The following is a 22,802-nucleotide window of genomic DNA, read 5'->3' on the forward strand; positions in this document are numbered from 1 at the left end:
GTAAGGATTGATTGTTGTAAAGATTGTGAGGATTAGCATTAACCTACTCTTTAACTCTTGTCATGAATAGTTGCCATTCTGTTACCATGTTAAGCTTCTCTCTCAGACACATCCACATCCACACACACATCTCTCACGTGCAAGCACTTCCATGTGCACTCTTAGGCATACTTGGGCACTTTCACTCGCACACTCGTACTCAGATCTGCTTACACACATACCAATTTGTATTCACCCTCAAATCACATTCGTTCATATGTACAATGTCGCAATTATCCTCACAGGAAAGCATTTGCTCACATGCTCTAACCTGGCAAGCATGAATGAAGTAGCATCACTTAATTGAAGCCAGACAGACAGCACTGGTACCACAAAGATCAGCGTTTCTGCCTTATTCTGGCAGATAATAGCACAGCCTTGTACTCACTGCATTATCAAATGCAAGGATTATTATTATTGTGTAATGAATGTGTGTAGCACAGTGCACATCTACATTGCATTGTGTACCTTTGGTCCCCCAGTTGTCAGAGGAAGGCAGAGCCACAGACCTTTTTGCTGGAAAGTGCATTTGAGTGAATGTCAGGAGAAGACAGGATGGGGCTCAGTTTTGACAATCCCTCCCACCACATGCACTCTTCTCTTCTCCACTGTGGTCAAGTAACCTGTGGCAGCATTCATTGTCAAAAGTCCATACATGAAAAATATCCACTGGGGTGCCTGGGTAACTATACATAAATAATAATACAGCGCCACGTGGTGCCAGGAAGATGGTGAAAGGAGTCAAACTGAGTCAAGCAGAAGAAGGCAAGAAACTTGAAAGGAAAAATTGACAGGGGGAAGGAAAAAGAGCCATCATCAGCAGCAGCATCATCACACAAAGGAACAGAAAGGGAGAACGGTGGCAAGGGTTGTGAGGAGCTTCACAAGCAGCAGATGCTAAATCTGCTGTTCGGAAAGTTGTCTTGAGATCCCTCAGGTTACCGTTTCTCACTGACACTGTCTGTCTCATTACATCACATTGAACAGATAGAGCAGGGTGATGGACAGTAGTAGCGAGATGGATAGAGTGGAAGGGATGAAACGCAGTGCAACATGATGGATGAAAGGCAGCGATGTCAACTCAGGCATGAAATAAAATGAGTGCGAATGTTCCACTTCCTAAAAATAGAACCAATTTCTACATTTGACCGCCGTTAAACTGACTTTGCCAAGTATAATGTAGGGATTCCTTGCTGCAGAGTCCCAGTGGGAGTGACTATAATTCACAGGCTTTTGGAGGCAGGTTCCGTCTTAAAGATGTGATATTGGAGGAACCTTCAACTGCCCTGAATCCTACAAACTGAGCTGTTGCTGACCTTGGCTTACTGATCAGAAGAAGAGAATTTTTTTACATTCTAATATTTTGAAGCCTTTTCCCCATGTAGACTCAAATAATAATTTAGTGTTTCACTTTACAGTATATGCTGTGAAGCGCTTTGAGATGTCTAGAAAACGTGATAAGGCGCTATATCAAATGTAAGGATTATTATTATTAATTTATGTCCTAGTGTAAACACTTAACACTGTGCTCATTTTTTTCAAAAACAAAACATTTTTGTCATTTGATTCCAACCTAATATTAATTCTGCTTGTTTGCTTTTAGTGCCTTTGTTGTGAAGGAGTCTATATGGCCCAACTTCTCTCAGAATCCTGTTATGAAGGGGGAGAAATCTATGACACAGACTCCGAGTTACCTCTTATTGCATTTGGAATTGCAGTATTTGGGTTGTGACTTCAGTTTTTTGCCCAAAATTGAGTATTTTGCTTCCAAATTTAATCGTAAATTAAATCTTTTGCGTAATTTTTTTTTAATGCCTCACACTGTTGTGTGTCTGTACCTTTATCAGACTGCATCAGATGAGAATGCAGTGGTTAGTAACCTCGTAACTATGTCCCTCCTTTAGAATATCCTTTAACCTGGCTGTCTTGCCCCTCTTCAACTCCCATCCTTCAGCTCAGGTACCTAGACTATTGTGACATTTTGCAATGTCATTCTGACATGAAATACACTATTTAAATGTAAATTGTATTGTATCTGCCTTGAAATCCTACCTAAAATACTACATCATTGAGCACACCTCCCATCATCTCCCTTCCTCCCTTTGTTCAGCATCTGATACTGTCCCTGTGAAGCACTCTGAGACGTTATCAAACCTGAAGAGTTCAATACAAATGCAAATTGTTGTTTTAATATTCCCATTCATGGCATTGCTGCAGGCAAGCTCTACCCAGAATATCTTCTCCAAGCCCTCTCTAGCCAACAGCCAGAATCATGAAACAGAGCCACCAGGGACACTGATAAAGCTGCTGATGTCACTGCCTTGATAACATTTGGGATTGTGTGACAATTCAGTGGAATACATTTTCCCTTAAGCATTCCTTCCATCCTTTCTCGCAAGGCATGTTTGATCAGATGCTTTGTCAGCTGTTTGAATCTTGAACTGAAGTCTTGCAGGGCGAAAGCAAAGCACAGAGGCAGCCTCCAAGTGACCAATTGCCTTTCCTGCCTGTGAGTGCAGACTGTGTGGAATGGTGCACCCAATAGTTACTCCTTATGATCCAGTAAACTGCTTACTCCATTATGTGATCACAGGCCCAATAGGGGTAGATCAGAGAATATTAAAGGCACAAGCTCACAAGGGATGCTCAGATCAAGAAGCCCTTTGGCCCATTAGATCTCACTCTGCCAACTCTACTGGCTTCCCAGCTTACACCCCTTCCATGCAGTATGTTACCACATCTCAGTCGGGATGGCAATGGGAGAGGAAGGTGGCAACATAATTGGTGTTCCAATGCTAGGATGGGGAAAAATGAGCTAAGTGTATCATCATACTACTGATCGTAGGTAACAGGGGACAAGGGTTAGAGGGGGCTCAGTTCCCCCGCGCCCCCCCCCCCCCCCACCCCAATCTATCTACAGCTCTCCTCTTTAAACAGCTAGGAGGGGAAAGTACTGAGTCCAAAGAAGGAACACAGCTGGTGCTCTGAACAGCCCCAACCCATGGGCCCCTTCTTGTCCCAACTCTTCGGTGGTGAGCTGTTCATGGGGGCATCCTCACCTCAGTCAAGCCAACAGTTCACCTGTCGTAAAGGGGACCGACTGTGTAACTGAGTGTTTCTCAGTTGCACCCCCCACCCCCACAAAAGAATATTTTGATCGACTCCATATGCTACTGATTGCACTGTACTCACAAGTTGCTTGGGTAAGGTACCAGAGGCAGGTTGATATTTCTGGAACCAGTTTAAGTCAATACCCTCAGGAGAGGTGATATTTGGACAGACAAACCTGGATGAAAGCCAAATGTAAGAGTTGTAAAACTTTCTATTCTTGTTTTAAAACAGTACTGTATTATCAATTCGTAACATTGCTGCAAAGTAAACCAAGCTGCAAATTTGTGATTGTTTATTAGAAGATAGAGATTTAATCAGATGGTCAGGTGACTGAATACTAACACCAGGTAAGTTTGCTTTGGCGCAGATGTGAATGAGTTTTATCACCTCTTAGGCTTCCCCTTCCAATCAGGGAATTAAAATGGTTCGCAATTGGTTCAGCCACAGTGGCTCCTCAATTTAGAGTTATGGTACCATCACTTGAGTGGGAGTTCGAAAAGGCCAAAACTAAGAGAAAGAGGGAAAGAAAAGGAGCACAGAACCCTGACTGAACCACAGGAACTGCATTGTGATGGGCAATTTCCCAATTTTACAACCTTTTACCCATTTTTCTAAAATATGTGGGATTTCAAAGAAGGAATCCAAATCCCAAAAATGAAGTCTCAATCTCCAGTAACTGCAGGTATGCTCTGACAAGATCTACTTCTTTAGCAGAATTCCCATCTGTCAGCAGGAATTATTAAGGAATGCTGCATTTTTGACACCCCCACCTCCCATTGCCTTCACAATATTTGCTTTGCCTACAAAATACACAGTCACTACACCTCACTGTATCTGCAGTGAAGTGCTTTGAGACGTATTCCGGATGTGAAAAGGGTTCGTTCATCAAATGGAAGGATTATTAATTTTTTCCATTTAACATCTGAAAGCGTTCAACACATTTTTCTGCACAGTGCAGGATCTCATGCTTATTGCTGCCAAATGGATGAGAATTATTCATATAATTCTAAAATATGTGGGATTTCCAAGAAGGAATCCAAATCCCACAAATGAAGTCTCAATCTCCAGTAACTGCGGAGATATACGGAGCAGGCGACAACAATTTGCATTTGTATAGCACCCTTTACACAAGGTAGTATCTCAGAACGCTTAGCGGTAGTGGAGCCTGAAGCTGAGCCGGGGAGTGAGGCGAGGTGAACGTAGGCACGGTTGAAGAGGAAGGTCTTCAGGTGTGAAGGATCAATAGCGTGAGAGTGATTTATGGGATCATGGAGTGTTTCTTGGAGGAGAGGTCTTTCCAGACTCAATCGTCTATTGTTATTCCTATTGTGTAACAAAGGTGCAAGTGCATAGACCCTTTCTGCCATCTGGTGGAATGCTCTGGTAGTACCCATTGTAACTCAGGACAAGGTCAGTGAAGACAAATTAGATTTTGACTAACACAATGGTCATTTTTGCCTCGTCCGCTTTGAAGAGACGGTTTCTCATGAGTCTTGACTTAATAGAGTGTTTTGTAGCAATTGCCCAGGTAATTTTAAGATTTCAAGTTTTTTTTTAATTTCAGGTGCACAGCACCAACCAACAAAATATACCACTTTATAGTATATTCTTGTGAAGGGCTTGGAGACGTATTGATGGCCTGATATGGCATTATATTAAATGCAAGGATTATTATAAATGCACAAGAAAATAACAAAGACTGTCATCTCCTTTGACTGCGTATTCTTAGAGATCGACATTGAGATTGTAGGTTCTTGCATCTGTTTGAGAATATGTAAGTGAAAGAGATAGCAACAGTTTGCAGACAGCCTCAGCATTATTGTCTGGTGCACAAGTGCCCAAATAATGAAAGGCAAAAAGCAGATAACTGAGCCTTTCAAGAATGGATGTGGCATCAAAATAAAGGGAATACTGTATAGAAATAAGATTTCCCTTTTCTGATCTTATTCAGAAGATCACTACTGAGAAGTCAGTTCAGTTGTTGATTAGCTGATAACATTGAAATTCAGAGAGTAGCAATACAAAACTTCAAACATAGGCTCAACATTGCAATTCGGAGAGCAGCAGTGTAGCTAGGAGTAGAATACGGAAGCTTTGGCCCCAATCGTAGGGATCTTGTAGATGTTAACAGCGTTTGACTGAAGTTTGATTGGGAAGGGTTTCTCCTCTTGTCAGGTGTCTTGGGAGCTTTTTAGCCATTAGGAACAACATCCTGGGGGCATTGGGAAGCAGACCACCAACTTTTGATTCCATCTATTCCCAGATGCAAAACACCTTCAAACAGGCTGCTAAACACCTTCTGGCTGGATTGATTTCAATTTAGAGGTGTAAATCCTGTTTAAAATCCAGTGAGCTGCAATGAACATGTTAACTGGGCGTACTGATTCAGAGACTAATGGGGCTGTGTTTCTTTCTCTCTTGTGCCCTTTCCTGGCAGCTTTATAGGTTAAATGGGATCAGTAATAGTTCGTTGCTACAGAGCTACCATTAATTAAACAATAACTTCCACTGCTGAGTACGTGAAACATTAAAAGGTTCCCATGTGCACAGGACCTATTGAATCGGAGGACAGCCAACAAGAATGGAATTGTGTTGATGAAAAGTATTTAGATTTATAAAGACTCCACACATGGGGGTCAAATTTGTGGTACTTCATGTATGATTTCTTAATTAAGTAATTTCTTAATTTCTTAACTGAGTGTTGATTCAGGTAACTGGAGGGGCATCACACACATGAATCACTCTGACGTAGACTCTGACCTGTTTCAATGCTGTATAGTGTATGTAATATATGTTTGGGTCTGGAAATTTGATTCCATCATCTCAACAAGCTTTCTCTTCTAGTACAAAAGTCTCTGGTGGGAGTTGGCACTAGTGACGTTTGGATTTCTTAACTAAGAAACATCAAAAAATCCTAGAATTTGTGCAGCATAGAAGAAGAGTCATTTGGCGCATTGTATTTGTGCTGCTGTTAGCTGCCAGGCTATAATTAACTATTCTGCTCTTCCAAGGCATATCTCAAAATGTACCTCTTTGACCATCCCTCCTCTGCTCCAACCACCAGCTCAAGTACCCACCAGCATTATTAACTGCTTTGAGGCGTTCTTCCAACATAAAAGCTACTAAATAGTTGTAAACTTTATTGCACTCCATGTGTAAGCGTACACACCTTGTAATAGAGAGCAGTTATCATTTACTCAATGTTTAACATTTATAATGTGAACAGTAGGTACTGTATAATGCAGATTCTCTTGCATCTGTTGAGAAATGTTGAAAGTTTGCATTGACTAGAAATCAATAAGTGTAATTTTCGCCCTCAGGGAGCCTTCAGGGGTGATAAGTATCTTAACCTTTTAGCGTCCATGAAGACACACATTGTAGCAGAACACAATGACAATCAGTGACTGGACAAGTTTGAAAATAATGTCTGAACTTTAATCAAATCGGAGGTTTCAGACTTTGGATAGAACCTGGTTAAGCTTCCATGTATTTTAAGGCTTCATCTCACTCCCTCAATTAGGTTACTACTTTGTAATTATTCTCAGAAATCCATTATTCTCTACATAAACCATCTGACGTCTTCCTTGATTAGATTATTCCCTCTTATTCAGTCCCAGATACCAATTATTCTCTTCATAACAATCTTTATGTGTCAGCTTGGTTTGATTGCTAACATTCTCGCCTCTGAGTCAGAAAGGGACTTTGGGTAACACTCCACTGCAGTGCTGTGGGTGTTCTGCATTGACAGAGATGCTGTCCTTCTGAAACATTAAATCAAGGCTCCACCAACCTGTTCAAGTGGATGTTAAAGATCCCATGGCATGGTTCAAAAAGAGAACAGAGTTTCTCCTGCTCAGCAATCCCCCAAATAAAATCAGCAATTTCCTTCATGGCTGTTTGTGGGACATTGCTATGCACAAATTAGCTGCTGAGTTCGGCTACAAAGTATGTACTCACTACACTTAATAGTACAATCTTTTGAAGGCCAAAAATCTCAAGTTGTAAGATACTGCCTCTGTAATGATTGGCCCTGAACTATACAATATACTAGAAATAAAACATTACTTTGTTTTCTGCAGGATGGATGGTCGCAGTATCATTTTGTTGCTTCATCTTCTACGATTGAACGGGACAGACAAAGACCATATTCCTCTTCACGTACTCCCTCCATATCACCAGTCAGGATGTCTCCTAACAACCGTTCAGGTAAATGAGACAGCACTCACTTTCCTCTGATGATGCACATCACAAGATCACTCAGCTATTATTGTGGCAAACATGCCATTGTGTGGACATTTTGGAAACAAATGAAAACAACTTTGCCAGACACTTGGCCACAAAGATCAGCAACAGCAACAACAACTAATTACATTTGTATAGCTCCTTTCACATTGGGAGGACATCCCAAGGCGCTGGACAGTCAGGGATTTGGACCCGAGAAATTTGTTGCTGTTGTTGGGGAGGGAGGGTTGAGGGCAGGGAGGGTAGGAGGGTGGCTGAATGCGCGGTTGAGGAGGAGGGCCTTGAGACGTGCTTTGAAGGAGGCAAGGTAGGGAGCAAGATGAATGGATGTGTAATGGAGTTCCAAAGGGTGGGGACGGAGAAGCTGAAGGCCTGACCGCCAATGGTGGAGCGGCGGGCCAGGCAGGGGACGTGGATCAGGGTGGAGCGGAGGGAGCGGACAAGTTGATATGGGGTTAGCAGGTCACAGAGGTAGGAAAGAGCAAGGCCATGAATACGGTGCCTCATCACATTATCAAAGTTTCCCAAAATGCCTGCTTCACTGGAATTACCACTGGGACAGTGCTACATTGTCACTTGGAATCTGTCATCAGATGTATTTGTGGCAACATTTAAACACAAGACACAAAGTCCGTATACTACCAGCTCTCTGGATTCCAGTAGCATAGCATAGTGCAGCAGCTTGTAACTTCTCACTGAGTCCCAGCTCATACAGTAAATGCCGAGGATCCCACAAAATGTGCCCTTTTTATTTTTGATTTGATTTTTCAAAGTATTGTGCAGCTCTTCATTGATCTGAGACAGGCAGAAAAACAATTCTTTACAGTTTGGGTTACAGCATGTGGATTTTAGCTTCTTTGCAATAACATTGCTACAGTAATCTACATAACTCACTTGACTGAGTGACTGAGAAGTGGCTGACATTCCCTGACTTAAATTTGCCAGCCTTTCCTACACTTTCCAATCGGTTATAGAGCCAGCGGTTGAGTGAGCTGCAATATGATTCAATGTGGCTGACACCAGGGCAGTGTCTGGGAAGGAGTAGGCAGGGACAGAGACAAGTGGCAGGAATGCATACATGAAATGGGTTGGGGTTTGGTTGAAGGAAGCAGGGAAGAGAATACTGAAGGTGGGAATGGGTACAGGGATCCAATATTACAATACAATACAAAATTACATTTGTATAGTGCCTTTCACCTCGGGAGGACATCCAAATGTGCTGGACCATCAGGGATTTGTACCCGAGAGGGGGGATTGGGGTAACGGAGGATAGGAGGGTGGTCAAAGGCATGGTCGAAGAGGAGGGTCTTGAGACAAGCCTTGAAGGAGGCAAGAGAGGGAGCGAGGCGAAGGGAATGTGGGATAGAGTTCAAGGAGGATCGTGGGAGAGGAGGGCAGAGCGGGAGTGATGCGGGGTAGAGGACAGGGATGGGGGCATTTGGGGGGAAAGATTGGGAGCAGCAGCCAAAATGCGCACGGCCAGATAGCGGAAGAGGGGATGAGGGCCAAAGGAGGCAGTTCTGCCCCATAGCTGATTCCACCCATTGTGTCGGTCGCACTCTCTTAATTCTTTCCCATTTCTCTGACTCTGCCTCCACTCTAACCATTTTCTCATTACATTAGGTGACAATCTTACTGAATTGTCTGCACTGCAGCTGAGGCAAACCGATTCTGTTAAGTGAAAAGGAGGAGTAATTTTTACTCTGCTGGAGGGGACACTTTCATCGACACTAACTATACGGAGAGAAAATTCATTTAACTTGTAGCTTATAGCAGCCACGAGTACAAGATACCTAACGTGTCACTGCAGTGGTATTAAGTAGAGAGAGAGCATCACCTTGTTGCAAAACAAAATTGAATTTTTTTTTGCAGACAAATGAGATGAATGCCTCATTGGCTTTAGCAGGACTGATAGCCATTGTGAGATGATTGAAAATCAGCGCTGAGAGCCAATGTGACCATTTTTCCGAGAACGAGACATCTGTACTGGCGTGTCATCCAAATGAGGGAGTGCGCTGTGAAAGTTAAATGATTCATACAATGCCACCAGGAACCTTCAGGGCAGATCTGCAACATCGACAGTTACCACCATGGTGAGGTGGGGAGGGCTGTCTAATTTGCTGGCTGTGTTAACTATCTAGGTGTAAACGTGTCGTGTGTAAAGAAGGAACTACCAGTGCCCTGAATCGTGTCATTAATAATCAATGTAAAGGTTTTCAGATGATTGTAGGCTCCTTTCTGGATTATTAGTTACATTATTAAGGGTACCTATAGTTCCCAATTTACACATGTATTTACCCACGGTTAACAAAACCCGCAAATTAGACCCCACTGAAGAGGTCCTGATTTGTATTCAGAATGTCTTTCACTATTAGTTGAAGGAAAGTCTATGCAACGCTTCCAGTGCAGAGGAAAATGCACACTAGAAGCTGTGTTAGTTAACATAACATGTAGGAGCAGGAGTAGGCCATTCAGCCCTTCGAGCCTGCCCCGCCATTCAATCATGGCTGATCTTCTAATCTAACTCCAGCTAATAACCTAACCCTGCCTTATCCCCGTATCCCTTAATTCCTTTTGCAATAAGAAATCTATCTATCTCAGTCTTGAATATTGCACACTGCTTTGTCCCACAAACAGTAATGAAGTGAATGACCAATTTTTATTTTGTTAGCCAGGAGAAACTCTGTTCGTTTTTCAAATAGTACCATGGGATCTTTAACATCCACCTGACCAGGCAGACGGGACCTCAGATTAGCATCTCATCTAAAGAACAGCTCCTCCCAACAATGCAGCACACCCCTAGCACTGCATTGGAGTATCAGCCTAGCCTATGAGTTCAAAGACCCTAATATGGGGCCTGAACCCACAACCTTCTGGCTCAGAGAGTCAGCTATCAACTGAGCCAGGCTGACACATATGATCTTCCTTAGAACGACCTGAATGCCCCAACATTGGAGTTTGGGCTTTCAGCTTTTCTGACCTCAATCTCTGGAACACCATCCCTGAATCCCTCCGCCTCACACTCTCCCTCACCTCCTTCAAGGCCCATCTCAAGACTCCTCTTTGACCATGCCTTCGCCTACACTCCTACCCCCACTATCCTCTACCCCTCTTGATTCCAACCCCCAGCTTGGGTCCAAACCCTTAACAGTTCTGTGTTTTGGGACGTCCTTCCGACGTGAAAGGCACTATTTAAGTGTAATTTGTTGTTGTTGAATTTAGCTGAAGTGAGGCAAAGCTGGAGCTACAGTGTTTCAAATGATGAGTAACTCACCCACTGCTTGTGTATGGCTTGCTTCCACTCAATGATCCAGAACGTGTAAGTGATCACTGCTTGGGCGTTGGTGAAGCTGTGAAATTGATCTGAAAAAGCTTTAAGCAGCGGGTTTTCCCCTATGAGCACCCCTCTTAAAATTCCATTTGTTACAAAGAGTTATCATTGACTTTAATATCCTTTTGGGTTTTGTGAGCCTTTCTGCTGATTTTCAGTATTTCTATTATAGCAGTGCCTTCCTATATCATGCCTGTCCACCAGCCTCATTTACAGTCACACAAATGACCTGTCATTAATCCGCAAGTGGGGGATTGTCACTAATTTTAACACACTGTAGGACACAGTAACTATTTACATTTATTTTTTGTGGAGTCCTGTATCTCAGTGGTTAGAGCACTCGCTTTGCAAGCGAGAGATCGGAGTTCAATTCCAGGCAGGGCGAAACCTTGGGCAAGTTTCCTTACTCCACACAGAGCCTAATAATAATCCCTCCAAAACCAAAAACAATAATAAAAATTGGTCATTTTCAATCTACGACTGTTTGTGGGACATTGCTGTGCGCAATTGGCTGCCGCGTTCGCCCACAAATATAGTCAATTCACTTTACATTGTGTTCTGTGAAGCGCTTTGGGACATCCTCCCGACATGAAAAGCGCTAAATCAAATGCAAGGATTATTATTATTATTATACCCAACGTTTCTGGCCAGAACGACTCGAAAGTGCTTCACACAGCTGACTGAGAGCCTGAGCTAGACGGATAGCCTGAGCTGGAGGGCGATATTATTTCTGAAAAGAAATCTAGGACCGGTGAGCAAAACCGTTCAGCAAGTCAGGTCGTCAATATTAATCATCTCATGCTTTGAACCCAGCTTTGCCCCTGAGACTCAAATGGTCTGGCTTTGCTGCACTTATTTCACACGTGCCCAGTTTTATTGAGAATGCTCTGAAGCTTTGTTAGAACTAGGAGAACAGTTTACCTGGAAGTAATTTCACAGTTTTAAACTTGAAGCTTCAGGGTAGAAAAATTCTAATCATCATTAGATTTCAGTATGTCAGAATAAGAGCATTGAACTGAAATTAACTAAACGGAAAATGCATCAACCTTGTCTGTGATTAACTACTCAAAGTTAATTCCCAATACAGGGTTTATTTTAAATTAAATTTAACCTTGCCACAAACCCACTAAAGCAGATGTGAAATCCTGTGTGAATGTTGCATTGCTGAACATTTTATGGAAATAGACTTCATAGCAGCTACAGGCTGGAGAGTGGCTGAATGCCATGTGCACTGGGAGTCTCTCTAGTCCTGTTTGTAGACCTGTATGGATGCTGCTAGAAGCGTCATAGGTGGTAACAAGATCAAGCCAGCCATGCATTTATTTCACAGCTACTGTTCATTTTTCTTGTTCAAAACCCTGCTGGAGCTAAGGTCAGGCTCTAATCTGTGCAGTTTTGCAAAGAAACTGTCCATTGTTAAGCTGTGTTTTGTCCTTTTGGAGCAGCCAAGAGACCCAGACTGGTAATAGATTTTGATGGAGGGAACAGGGAATGAAAAGATGCCATCTTTCCCTTTTACTGGCCAGATTAGCATCTGTGTTCTCGGAAAAACCTATCTGGAACGAGCGCTTGGATGTCTCGTCTGGCAGTGATGCTTTCCAGGAGCAATCACAGTGAGATCAGATATCGAGGAACAGAATATTAAGTCTCCAGAACTCTGCATACAGCTTTTAGATGTTTCTTGTAAACCCCTTTTTGGTAAAAATATTACAAAATGCTACAAATAGGAAGATTCAGATGGGCACTTTAAATTCTGGGGTGTCGAACTCCACCTGCAAAATTATAGTAGTGTTCTGTAAATCCTGAATGCCAAAGTATGACATGAAGCCATTTCATTACTTACCAGGTTTGCTCTTTCAGCGTTTTATTTCACCTATTTCAATCTGCTTTACAGTATATCCCCTTAAGCGCTTTGAGATGTCTCAACAACACGATAAGGCTCTACATCAACTGGAAGGATTATTTATTATTATTATTATATTTCTTCTTAGAATGAAAGATAATTTCCAGTGTTTGTAAACGCCATCCATCGTCTTGAGTGGGAACGTGCACACACTTTCTGTCTCAGTATTCCCAATGTGTAATTTTGGGATCGCAGGAAGTCACATCTGCTGCTGCTGTTGCCTGGCGATACTGCATCCCGTCACCATGGTAATTTGGGATCTGTCGCCATGGTAATGCTGCATCCTTTCACTATGCCAACCTTCAGAATTGCGGTCATCTTCTCTCTGAACGTTTTTGTGAATTTTTACCGAAGCGCTCTGGGACGCTGCGCTGCGTGAGGGGTGCTTTATAAGTGCGAGTTGTTGTTGTTGTTGAATCCCGCAGTTTCAGTGTCAAGTGGAAGTCTCTTTTAGCGCAGCACCGTCCAATTTTTGAACCTCACGTTTTCAGCCCCTTGATTAACCCCGGACTTTCCTGCCCTGTGACAGTTAGAGCTATACAGAAAAAATGTTAAGCAACCAAAAGGTAATTTATGGCAAAGAACACAAAACCTACAGGAAAAAAAACTCCGGAGAAACAAACCCAAACTACATTCTCTATATTAAAACATAACTATTTAAAGTACATTTACTCTTCAGCAATTTCTTACTCACATTGTTGGGCAGATCTCTTAGACAATGCACTACGTTTCCTTCCCTATTTTCTTTCTCGTCTCTTCTAAAGTTATTGACTTGTGCTGGGCTACAGTTCCATGTCTGCCAGCGCCCCTCTGGTTCCTCTCCCAATGCGTGTGAGTGTCCGCAGGCTGTTTGCCTGAATATTTTATTCTAAGAATCCAGAAAGGTGTTGTGATAACCTTGTGCTCTCTCATTTATAGCGAGTGCCCCAGCCTCTCCTCGGGAGATGATTGGGTTAAAGGAACGAAAGACAGACTACGAGACAACTGGGACAATCTCTGGTTACCATGGAAGCAAAGGAGAGCACACTTCCAGGAAGGATACTTTACCAGGTTAGTGAGCCACAAATCTCTGCAAGAAGATGTTCAGTAGGGGGACTAAAGCGTAACATAAGAAATAGGAGTAGGCCATTCGGCCCCTCGAGCCTGCCCCGCCCTTTAATAAGATCATGGCTGATCTTCTAACCTAATTCCATTTACCCGCCCTATCCCCATATCCCTTAATCCCTTCAGTTTTTAAAAATCTATCGATCTCAGTCTTGAATATGTTCAAGGACTGAGCATCCACAGCCTTCTGGGGTAGAGAATTCCATAAATTCACTACCCTCTAAGTGAAGAAATGTTTTTTTAACACCGTTCTAAAGGGTTTACCGTTAATCTTGAGAATATGACCCCTAGTTTTAGATTCTCCAACCAGGGGAAACAGTCTCACACTACCTGCCCTGTCAAGACCTTTATGAATCTCGGTTTCTATAAGATCAACTCTAATTCTTCTATATTCTAGAGAATATAGGCCTAGTCTACTCAACCTCTCCTCGTAGGTCCTACGTTGAACCTACGTTGCACCCCCTCTAAGGTGAATATATCCTTTCTTAGATAAGGAGACCAAAACTGCACACAATATTCCAGGTGCGGTCTCACCAAGGCCCGAATATGTTAATTAATATCCAGCTACAAAACTGGCTACTCTGAATTTATCTCCTCCCTCCCTTCCTCCTTTGTTTCCTTCCTTAACGCACCACACCATCTCTTGCTGGAGTAATATTCCACAGCCCTTCAGTTAACCACACAAGTCCCTATTCGTGTGGTTAGGAGAATTGTTTTCATTGCACAAATACTGATTAGATCATTAATGGCTAGAAATTCCACGGAGAATTACTCTGCATTTCACAGAGTCTAGAATTTGGCAAATTCTTAAATTCAGCCTAAATGTTGAAACCAGTTGTCCGTAAGCTCTTAAGAACCACAGAATGCCGACTTCAAAGTTAAAACTGAATTCAACCATTTGCTCCATTCTGCACACTCAAGAATGCTACATAATAGAGTTGTGGAATTTCTCCCCACAAATGCCCTGTGAAAATCACTGAATCCATAATAGCTTTAAAACAGAAGTAGACAAATACTTGATAAGGAAACATATAAAAGTATATGGGACGTGGGGCTAAATAGATATCTCTTTCAAAGAACCGCCACAGACACGGGTGGCTGCGCTGTGCTCGACCATTCTGTGCTTCTATGCATGCGTCAGGAAGCTACAGTATTTAACTGTGAATCATTGCAGGCAAATTACAATCGTATCTTCACCCAAATCTTTATGTACAGTTTCCACTGGGGATCTTCAGACTGGATGGGAACTGGAGACAGAAATCCTGGCTGAATTTTCTCCTTCCCTAGCTCAGGATCTGTGAGGCCGCATATAGTGTTTCATCTGCTGTCCGTATTAGTTCAGCTCATTAAGTATAGTCCAAGGCTCAAATAATTCAGCACCACACCACCTCCCACTCAATCAATAAAGCATGATGGAGGTTGAAGTACTATAAAGTAGAACAAACTCGATGTTGTTGCAAATAAATAAATAAATGCGACTGTGTTTGATCTCTGAACCATGTCCTTAATTTTGTTAGTTTGGTTCTATATCTATCAAATCTCAAGATCTGATACAGATCTAATATCTAACCATAGTCTGAGGTTTTTGGACAGTCTGAAATTAAATGTAATTCTGAACTGTATATCACCCTCACACATTTCTACATTCGCATTAAAATTCAACGGGGAACATTACCTTTGAGAGGGCAGACAGATTGACAAGCACCGTAATCTGTGCAACACAGTGGGGAACGTCTCACAGGTTTGGAATTCTCAAACATTGATATGTAGGATACCCATGGTGAGTTGTTTGTTTTGCTTGATTTCATGCTGTTGCTGTTTGCATCAAGTGAACTCACCATTGTAGGAAAAGTTGAATCAAAAGGGGACTTTTTTTTAGGGAAAAAATCTGGCTCCAAGTGTCAGAACCAGTGAATTATCTGATCTATCTTATCTCAGCTTTCATTTGACTCATTGTTGTCACTAAATGGCTAGCAATCCTGTAGCAGTGGTGGCTTATCATAAAAGATTAGGATAGCCAAGGTTCCCCACTTTGTTTTGAGAGGGGATGGGACATTCCATAGATTGTTCAGCATCAGAATAGGCCATTCGGCCCAACTAGTCTATCATTTTTTATACACACAAGCCTCCAGCCATCCAAATCCCCTCCTATGTATGCTTGGGATTCCTATTAAATGCATTGATGCTTTCTGCTTCAACCACAGCTTTAGCAGTGAATTCCAGTGCTCCGAGATGCTATCCCAGGTGAAGGGCACTATATAAATGCAAGCTGTTGTTCCACATTCTCACCACCCTCAGTGTAAAGAAGTTCTTCCTAAACAAGTGGAAACAACCTGTTAATGTCCAACGTACTGAACTATTTCATCATTTTAAATACTTCTATTGGGTTCTCTCAAACATCTTACCTTTGGAGAAAAAAGCTATTCAGTCCTTCTTGCCAGTTGTATCCTCTCATCACTTGAAATATCCTCATAAATCTATTTTGACATTCACTATACAGAAGCTGCAAAAGATCTTTCATACCTAGAGACTTTGTGAATTTGCATAGGGGGCATAATAGGGTCACTAGCTGATCTCAAGAAGCTGTACATTCCAAACAACTACAGAATACATTTGTATTTTGTATCTTATTATTATATTTTGTGTCTTTACAATAAAGCCTATAGGGTCTGGCACATGCCATCTCCCAAGCAAGCCAGTGAATGTTAGACGGGTTAGAGATCTCATTGGGGCAACCAATTGCGCACAGCAGTGTCCCACAAACAGTCGTGGATTGAATGACCAAATTATTATTCATTTATTTATTTACTTACTTCCCGGTATTTCATATTCTATGGTAAATGCATCAAAAAAGGTAGAGCTCAGAAGGCAGCAGGAGTGAAAGTATTTATGAACTTCATCTGAACCCTCAGTTATATTATCATTTTGAAATACACAATGGCATAAATTGGTTATTTTTTTCAAATATATACAATATATTACTGCTTGAATGGTGTTTGAGGAATAAGCATAGGAGCACAGAAGATAGATTTAAATGGATGAGTGTGCGTATGTATTGGACTCAAACTAAAGTAATATGATGCCACGTTATTTAAACTAAGCTATTTCACTGTTGGATAAACATTGCACATAATCACATGGATAACTACTGAGCTGTGATGACATGAAATATTAAACAGCACAAATACTTGTATCGGATTCATGCAACACCCCCAATTAACTTACCCAGTTTATACGCACTGGTGCAACTCGGTAACCACAAGTTTGCATATAGAGAGGAAAAGCAGTGTGTAGCCAAATAAATCTGTCTTGGTTAGGCGTGTAGCTATGGTAGGAATCGATCTAATATGTATTATAGAGTCAAATAGTTATTTCATATGTTGTCATGTTTAAGCTGTGGCTTCAAATTGAAGTCTGAAACTTGTAGGACTTTAGTTGGTAGAACCAAATTCGGTTCCATATTACTCCTGACCTCTCAGTCCCCTTGCTTGTCTTGCTCCACTAATTAGGCTTAGTACTCTTCATTCACTTGTCAAGTTACCAGCTTTGTGTCGTGCCTGTCTCACACTGGACTCAAATACATTCTTTGCCATTCTTAATTGCAATTTTCAGTCTTTACTCAGCTCTGCGGTTATTGAAGGAACTGCCATCATTAGTGTCAACCTAATGTGACCTCAAGATTCAGAAGAAAAGAGACTGCGTATCAGATTGGACTAGCACTGATAGTATTGGCAGAAATGTCAGGAATCTGAAGAAACTCTGGAGCTACTCCCTCTTAAAATAAAACCAAAAGACTAGGGGCTGAAACAGACCAATCCTACCTGGCACAAATATAAATATTAGTCAGTTATTGGAGTCTCTTAAAATTGGTGTTTCTTTTTCATATTTAATAATGTTAAAGGCCTTCACGGTTAATTCTTTACAGTAAAACTCGAATAATTCCTACCCTTTTATATTGTATAATCGGCCAGTACATTCACCCAAATCCAATTCAGTTTTCTATCAACGTCACCTATATTTCTTTGCAGTACTCGCATTAATTACCTCTTAACTCGGAAAGCTGTTCCCCTCCCCTTCATTACTCCAGCAGTTACCAACTGCAATGAATCCCAGAAATCATGTCCTAACCCATCTATAAATGCGCATTTATTGACACAATGAATCATGAAAAACGTAGTCTTGACCCATCGCTACATGCACAATCAGCTGCAATGAATTATGCATGCGAAGTGGAGATTATTGGTTAAATTGGATTTTATACGACTTATGCAGTTTGTCTGCATGTAAGTCATATTAAATATTATAGTCCCAACTAATACAACTTATGTGAATTTTACTGTAAGTTTTACAGGTAAGCTGACAGCTCGTTTAACATTTTGTGTTGATATTTTGTGTTCTCCTAACTGCACGTAGCTGATGAGTCCAGAATTGCAGGCATAACTTTGATCTCAGAAACCAGAAAGTGCTGTTGTGTCCTTTATTGAGAATGATATCATGAAATGCCCTTTGCATCAATTTCTTGGAATTGTATAGAGAGACAACATTAAATAGTGAAATCTTAAATTTAATAAAATGTTGCTGAAAAACTTGGAGAGCTGATTCAAAACAGAGGAGGAGGCTGTTCACAGACACATAATTGTAAGTGACAGTTCTAGTAGGACTTTTTTTACCTGAAAGTCAGTGACTCCTCAATTTGCAGATTTTTGTGTTAAAAGATAGAAAACAAGCAACAAAAAAGAGACCATCATGTCTGAATGAGAGACCTTTTCCTCTAAAGAAATTATGTCCAATTAGTATAGTTAAATAATAATTTGAGGTTTTTTTTTAAGATGAGGGATGAGCAATTCGACGAGGTAGGCTTGAAAAAGCTTTTGATTGTCTAATAATAACCATTACAAAGCCCGTTACAAATAGATTGCTTGCTTCTGCCTCACCTAAAAGCACTTTGTGTATGAGCTGTTGTCATAAGCCCAAAGAGATTGTAAATGGTGAATGAAAAAACTGTACATTTTTAGCAAAAATATGAATCTGGCTCATCTCAGGGCAGTAATGGACTAGGTGATATGCATCCCTCAAACTTTTATGGCGTTAGGTTCCATTTGCTGAAACCCATGATAAACACTTGTGTTTCTTTTAATAACAATATAATAATAATCCTTGCATTTGATATAGCGCCTTATCGCGTCTTCGAGACGTCTCAAAGTGCTTCACAGTAAAGTGAATTGACTATATATTTTGTGGGCGAAATGCGGCAGCTAATTGCGCACAGCTTTCTTTCAGTCAGGTACCATAAAGTTATCTGTTCATTCACTGGGAATGTGCGATGAGAGAAGGTTTGATGGGACTCACTGTGATCACTAACTTAAAACCCTGCAAAAACAAAATGATTGTAATGAACAATCCCCATGCAATTATGACATTGAGACTGAGCGTCTGATATCATAAAACATCTAAGGATATTCTGAGAGGGCAAATCTTCATTATAGTTCATTATAATATATATTGGACCCTGCTTTAGAATAGAAAAATATTGCTCCTCTGCTATGAATCAGGTAATTATTATTCTGGAGCTTTGATTTGACTGTAGCCTCCCACAGATTTCGAGCAATGCTCTCTTAGCCCCGCTTCTAATTGCGGTTAACCACGGTTTCCATTTGGTTGAGATCATAGTACGTGCTGGAGAGGACACTCGGTGGCTGTCAGTGATCGCACTGCTTAGCTGTTCAAATGACATGATGAACTGTGAGAATGAGGCTGTGGGAGTTTGTTCTCAGCTCAGTCCTGAGATCTGACAACATTGTATAATTCATGCATCAGGCGCTGCTATTATTAACATAGTACAGAGGATAGCAAACATTTCAAAGAAGAAAAACACTCCCCTCCCTGGGAATAGCTTTGATGAAGTTCCACGTGACAAGGCACCTCATAGCAGATCAGGAGCAGGTCTGTGAAATAAGATCTTGTAACAGATGTGGTTGTTCTGGGATGATGAAAATCACTCTCTTAATAAAATAATTTTGGAGGGGGTATTACGGTATTGAATGACTTAACGGCTGTGATTTCAGATGATACATGCATAAACTAATTGAGCTTTGCTACAACAGCTTATAATGTCACCTGAATGTTCTACATTAAATTACAGCCATGACTCACTGCTAATCATCTATACACCACAAGTACCAGATTTGAATTGCATCCTGCATTACAATATGCAGATAGACAACTTATTTTAATATATTGCCGTGGCTGTTTTATATGCTGACAGTACAAAGGCTCAATCACTGTGTATGACCTACTGAACAGTATGCCTCAGCCTTTTTTTTCACCATTATACAGTAAACTCCTGATAACTTGTTCCTGGCTTAACTTGTCACTACCACTTAAGTCATCATGCTGCCAATATCCCAGCTGCATTTATTCATGTGTTTATATTTCGTGTATGCTTGTGGAGTCCTGTAGCTCAGTGGTTAGAGCACTCGCCTTGCAAGCGAGACACCTGGGTTCAATTCCAGGCAGAGGGCGAAACCTTGGGCAAGTTTCCTTACTCCACACTCCTAATAATAATCCCTCCAAAACAAAAAAAATAATAAATTGGTCATTTTCAATCCACGACTGTTTGTGGGACACTGCTGTGCGCAATTGGCTGCCACGTTTTGCCCACAAAATATACGGTCAATTCACTTTACAGTCTATTCTGTGAAGCACATTGAGACGTCTAGAAGACGAGAAAAACACTATATCAAATGCAAGGATTATTATTATTATTATGCCTAACTCGCTGCCCCAGATATATCATTACTGAGCCCTTTTCCCTTGGAGTGAAGAGTTATCAGGAGTTTACTGTACATGTTTTTCTATCTTTGAACAGCTCAGCTTTCAGTAGGAGCTGGATCAGTCTACAGGAATTCATATGCTACTCCTACGGAAGACATTAAGCACAACCAGGTATGTTGTGGAGGTTGTTCAGTCGGTAAGTTTCACCTTGAACGAGCATCCCTTCTGGACAGCAATTAAATTGATGATAATTATCACATCAAATCTCACTCGCCTGCCCACCTCCCGTAATGAGCAAGGACGTTCTCGTACAAAAACTGCCTCTATAAAGGAGAATGCCGCCAGAATGTAGAACAGCGTTGGGAAGGGGTGGCACTTTTTGGTTGGGATATTACAAGCTGGATTTGCTTACAACACAATGGGAGTGTCACCGCAGGGAGCTGACAGGTAATTGTCATTCAATCTTAATTTGGAAACCCATCTTTTTTTAAGAACTGCAGAATGCGACATCCCAAATTTCAGAATTTTCCACAGTTCTGCATGATCTTAAATGGTCTCTAAAATAATCTATTTTAACCCGGCTTGTTGTCAGCTCAGTCCTGAGATCTGACAACATTAGGACTAGGTAGAATTTCGGGCCTCAAGTGAGGACAGGAAAGGCTTTGCTGCGATGAACAATGGTTAATTGAGTGAGGCAGTGGAGGACAGCCAGAGACATGGAAATTTGATGTAACAAAAGGAATCAAATGCCATCCAGAGACATTGGGAAGGTTAGTGATGGGGGGAAAAAAGGAATGATATGTTACTTACACTTCAATAATTGAAACTTCCTTTTTAATCAGCCACCAGAACAGTTCAGAGGATGAGTGGAATGTTTTTCAAGTTTCCACCTCTTCTCCCTAGGTTTCATCACAGCCTGCTGCACAAGAGCCCAGTAGAAAAGATTACGACACCTATCAGCCCTATCAAAACTCCACACGAAACTATGATGACTCTTTCTTTGAAGATCAAGTACACAGTCGCCCAGCTGCGAGTGAATACAACATGCATCTTGGCCTAAAGTCAACTGGCAACTATGTTGATTTCTATTCTGCTGCTCGTCCTTACAGTGAGTTAAACTACGAAACCAGCCACTACCCGGCCTCTCCAGACTCCTGGGTCTAAGAAAATGACCCCACGGGTCTGAGCAGAGGCAAAACAAAACATCTGGGAACTGTGCATGTGCATGAATACCACAAGACATTTTTCAGCAAGTCTAGTCTGTCGAAGCCTGTTCCATAGGACAGTTATCAGGTGAACTGTGGCATATAGTCGTGAGATGGATAAGTGTTGAGAGGGAAACGGAAATGACATTTAGCCTGCAGGAAGATACCTGACTGGGAAAGAGGACTAAATGCGTGTTGACATCCCTATTGTGCATCCAAAAATCAAAACGAAAGCGTGCAAATGAAAACGGCATTGTTGGTGAGCGAAGGTTGGCGTTGGACAGTGGTTGAAACCGAGACAAGAAAAGAGATAAAAGGCGAACAGGTTAAGCACAAGAACCTGAATGTGTTTACACTTGTTCCAGGGACAGCTTGTCACCTCTTTAACAACATTCTCATTTTGATTGTGTATCACAGCTTGTAGTTGCAGTTGGGGTTTCTTCTGTACAGCAAGACCATTTCCTCGCCTTTTTTTGTTAATGCTTTGTTGTAAAGTATTGGATGTACATTACTGATCAATGAGAGCATTGTGTACATTACACCAATGCCAAAGTACTCTTTTGTCTCTTGTTCTTAATACTGTTTTAATTACAAACAAAAAAAGTGTAAGCGCGTTTGACAAGATGTGTGAATTTCAGAGCTTTTTTTTCAAGTAACTAATAACTGAAGGAAGTATTTAGCAGTATTGTTTGTTCTGGTGTGTGGATTTGTTTGTGGCCACTAACAAAAATCATCAGTCGCTGATAACAACTTTCATTTCACACGCACACATTTGATGAAGTGCTCTCTCTTTCACTGCCTAAAGTTATAGATGTAGATATTTGAAAAAAACAATCGATTTTTTTTCATTTATACCAGTTTTGTTTATGACAATACAGTGTTAAAAGTAAATAAATTCAAATGAAGTTGTCATCCATATTTGTAAAAAAAACAAAACGAAAAAAAGTCTCTCTTTTCCATGTTTCTGTCTCTTTACAGAATAGGTGTTGATACAAGTCAACAACAGTTCAAATGTGCCATACAGTCTAGTCTGTTCATATTAATAAGCAGTATCCCTTTTCTGGGCTTAAACAAGATCAACTTTAGATAAACC

The 22,802-nt window shown here is 41.2% G+C and overlaps 1 protein-coding gene across 4 annotated transcripts in view; it reads left to right on the forward strand.

Annotated features, from left to right (window-relative positions):
* The window catches only part of LOC103176257 (catenin delta-2), a 447,491-nt gene extending 425,533 nt beyond the window's left edge, over nt 1-21,958 (forward strand). For all 4 annotated transcript variants that reach the window (XM_042331893.1, XM_042331892.1, XM_042331894.1 and 1 more), the window contains 4 exons: nt 7,230-7,356; nt 13,545-13,676; nt 20,599-20,675; nt 21,408-21,958. In XM_042331893.1, coding sequence (XP_042187827.1) covers nt 7,230-7,356; nt 13,545-13,676; nt 20,599-20,675; nt 21,408-21,668 — 597 coding nt within the window. In that variant the 3' untranslated portion in view covers nt 21,669-21,958. The remainder of the gene's footprint in view (nt 1-7,229; nt 7,357-13,544; nt 13,677-20,598; nt 20,676-21,407) is intronic.
* The last annotated feature ends 844 nt before the right edge of the window (nt 21,959-22,802 follow it).

This window comes from Callorhinchus milii, unplaced genomic scaffold, assembly GCF_018977255.1.
Source record: "Callorhinchus milii isolate IMCB2004 unplaced genomic scaffold, IMCB_Cmil_1.0 Scaffold2, whole genome shotgun sequence".
Classification (NCBI taxonomy): Eukaryota; Metazoa; Chordata; class Chondrichthyes; order Chimaeriformes; family Callorhinchidae; genus Callorhinchus; species Callorhinchus milii.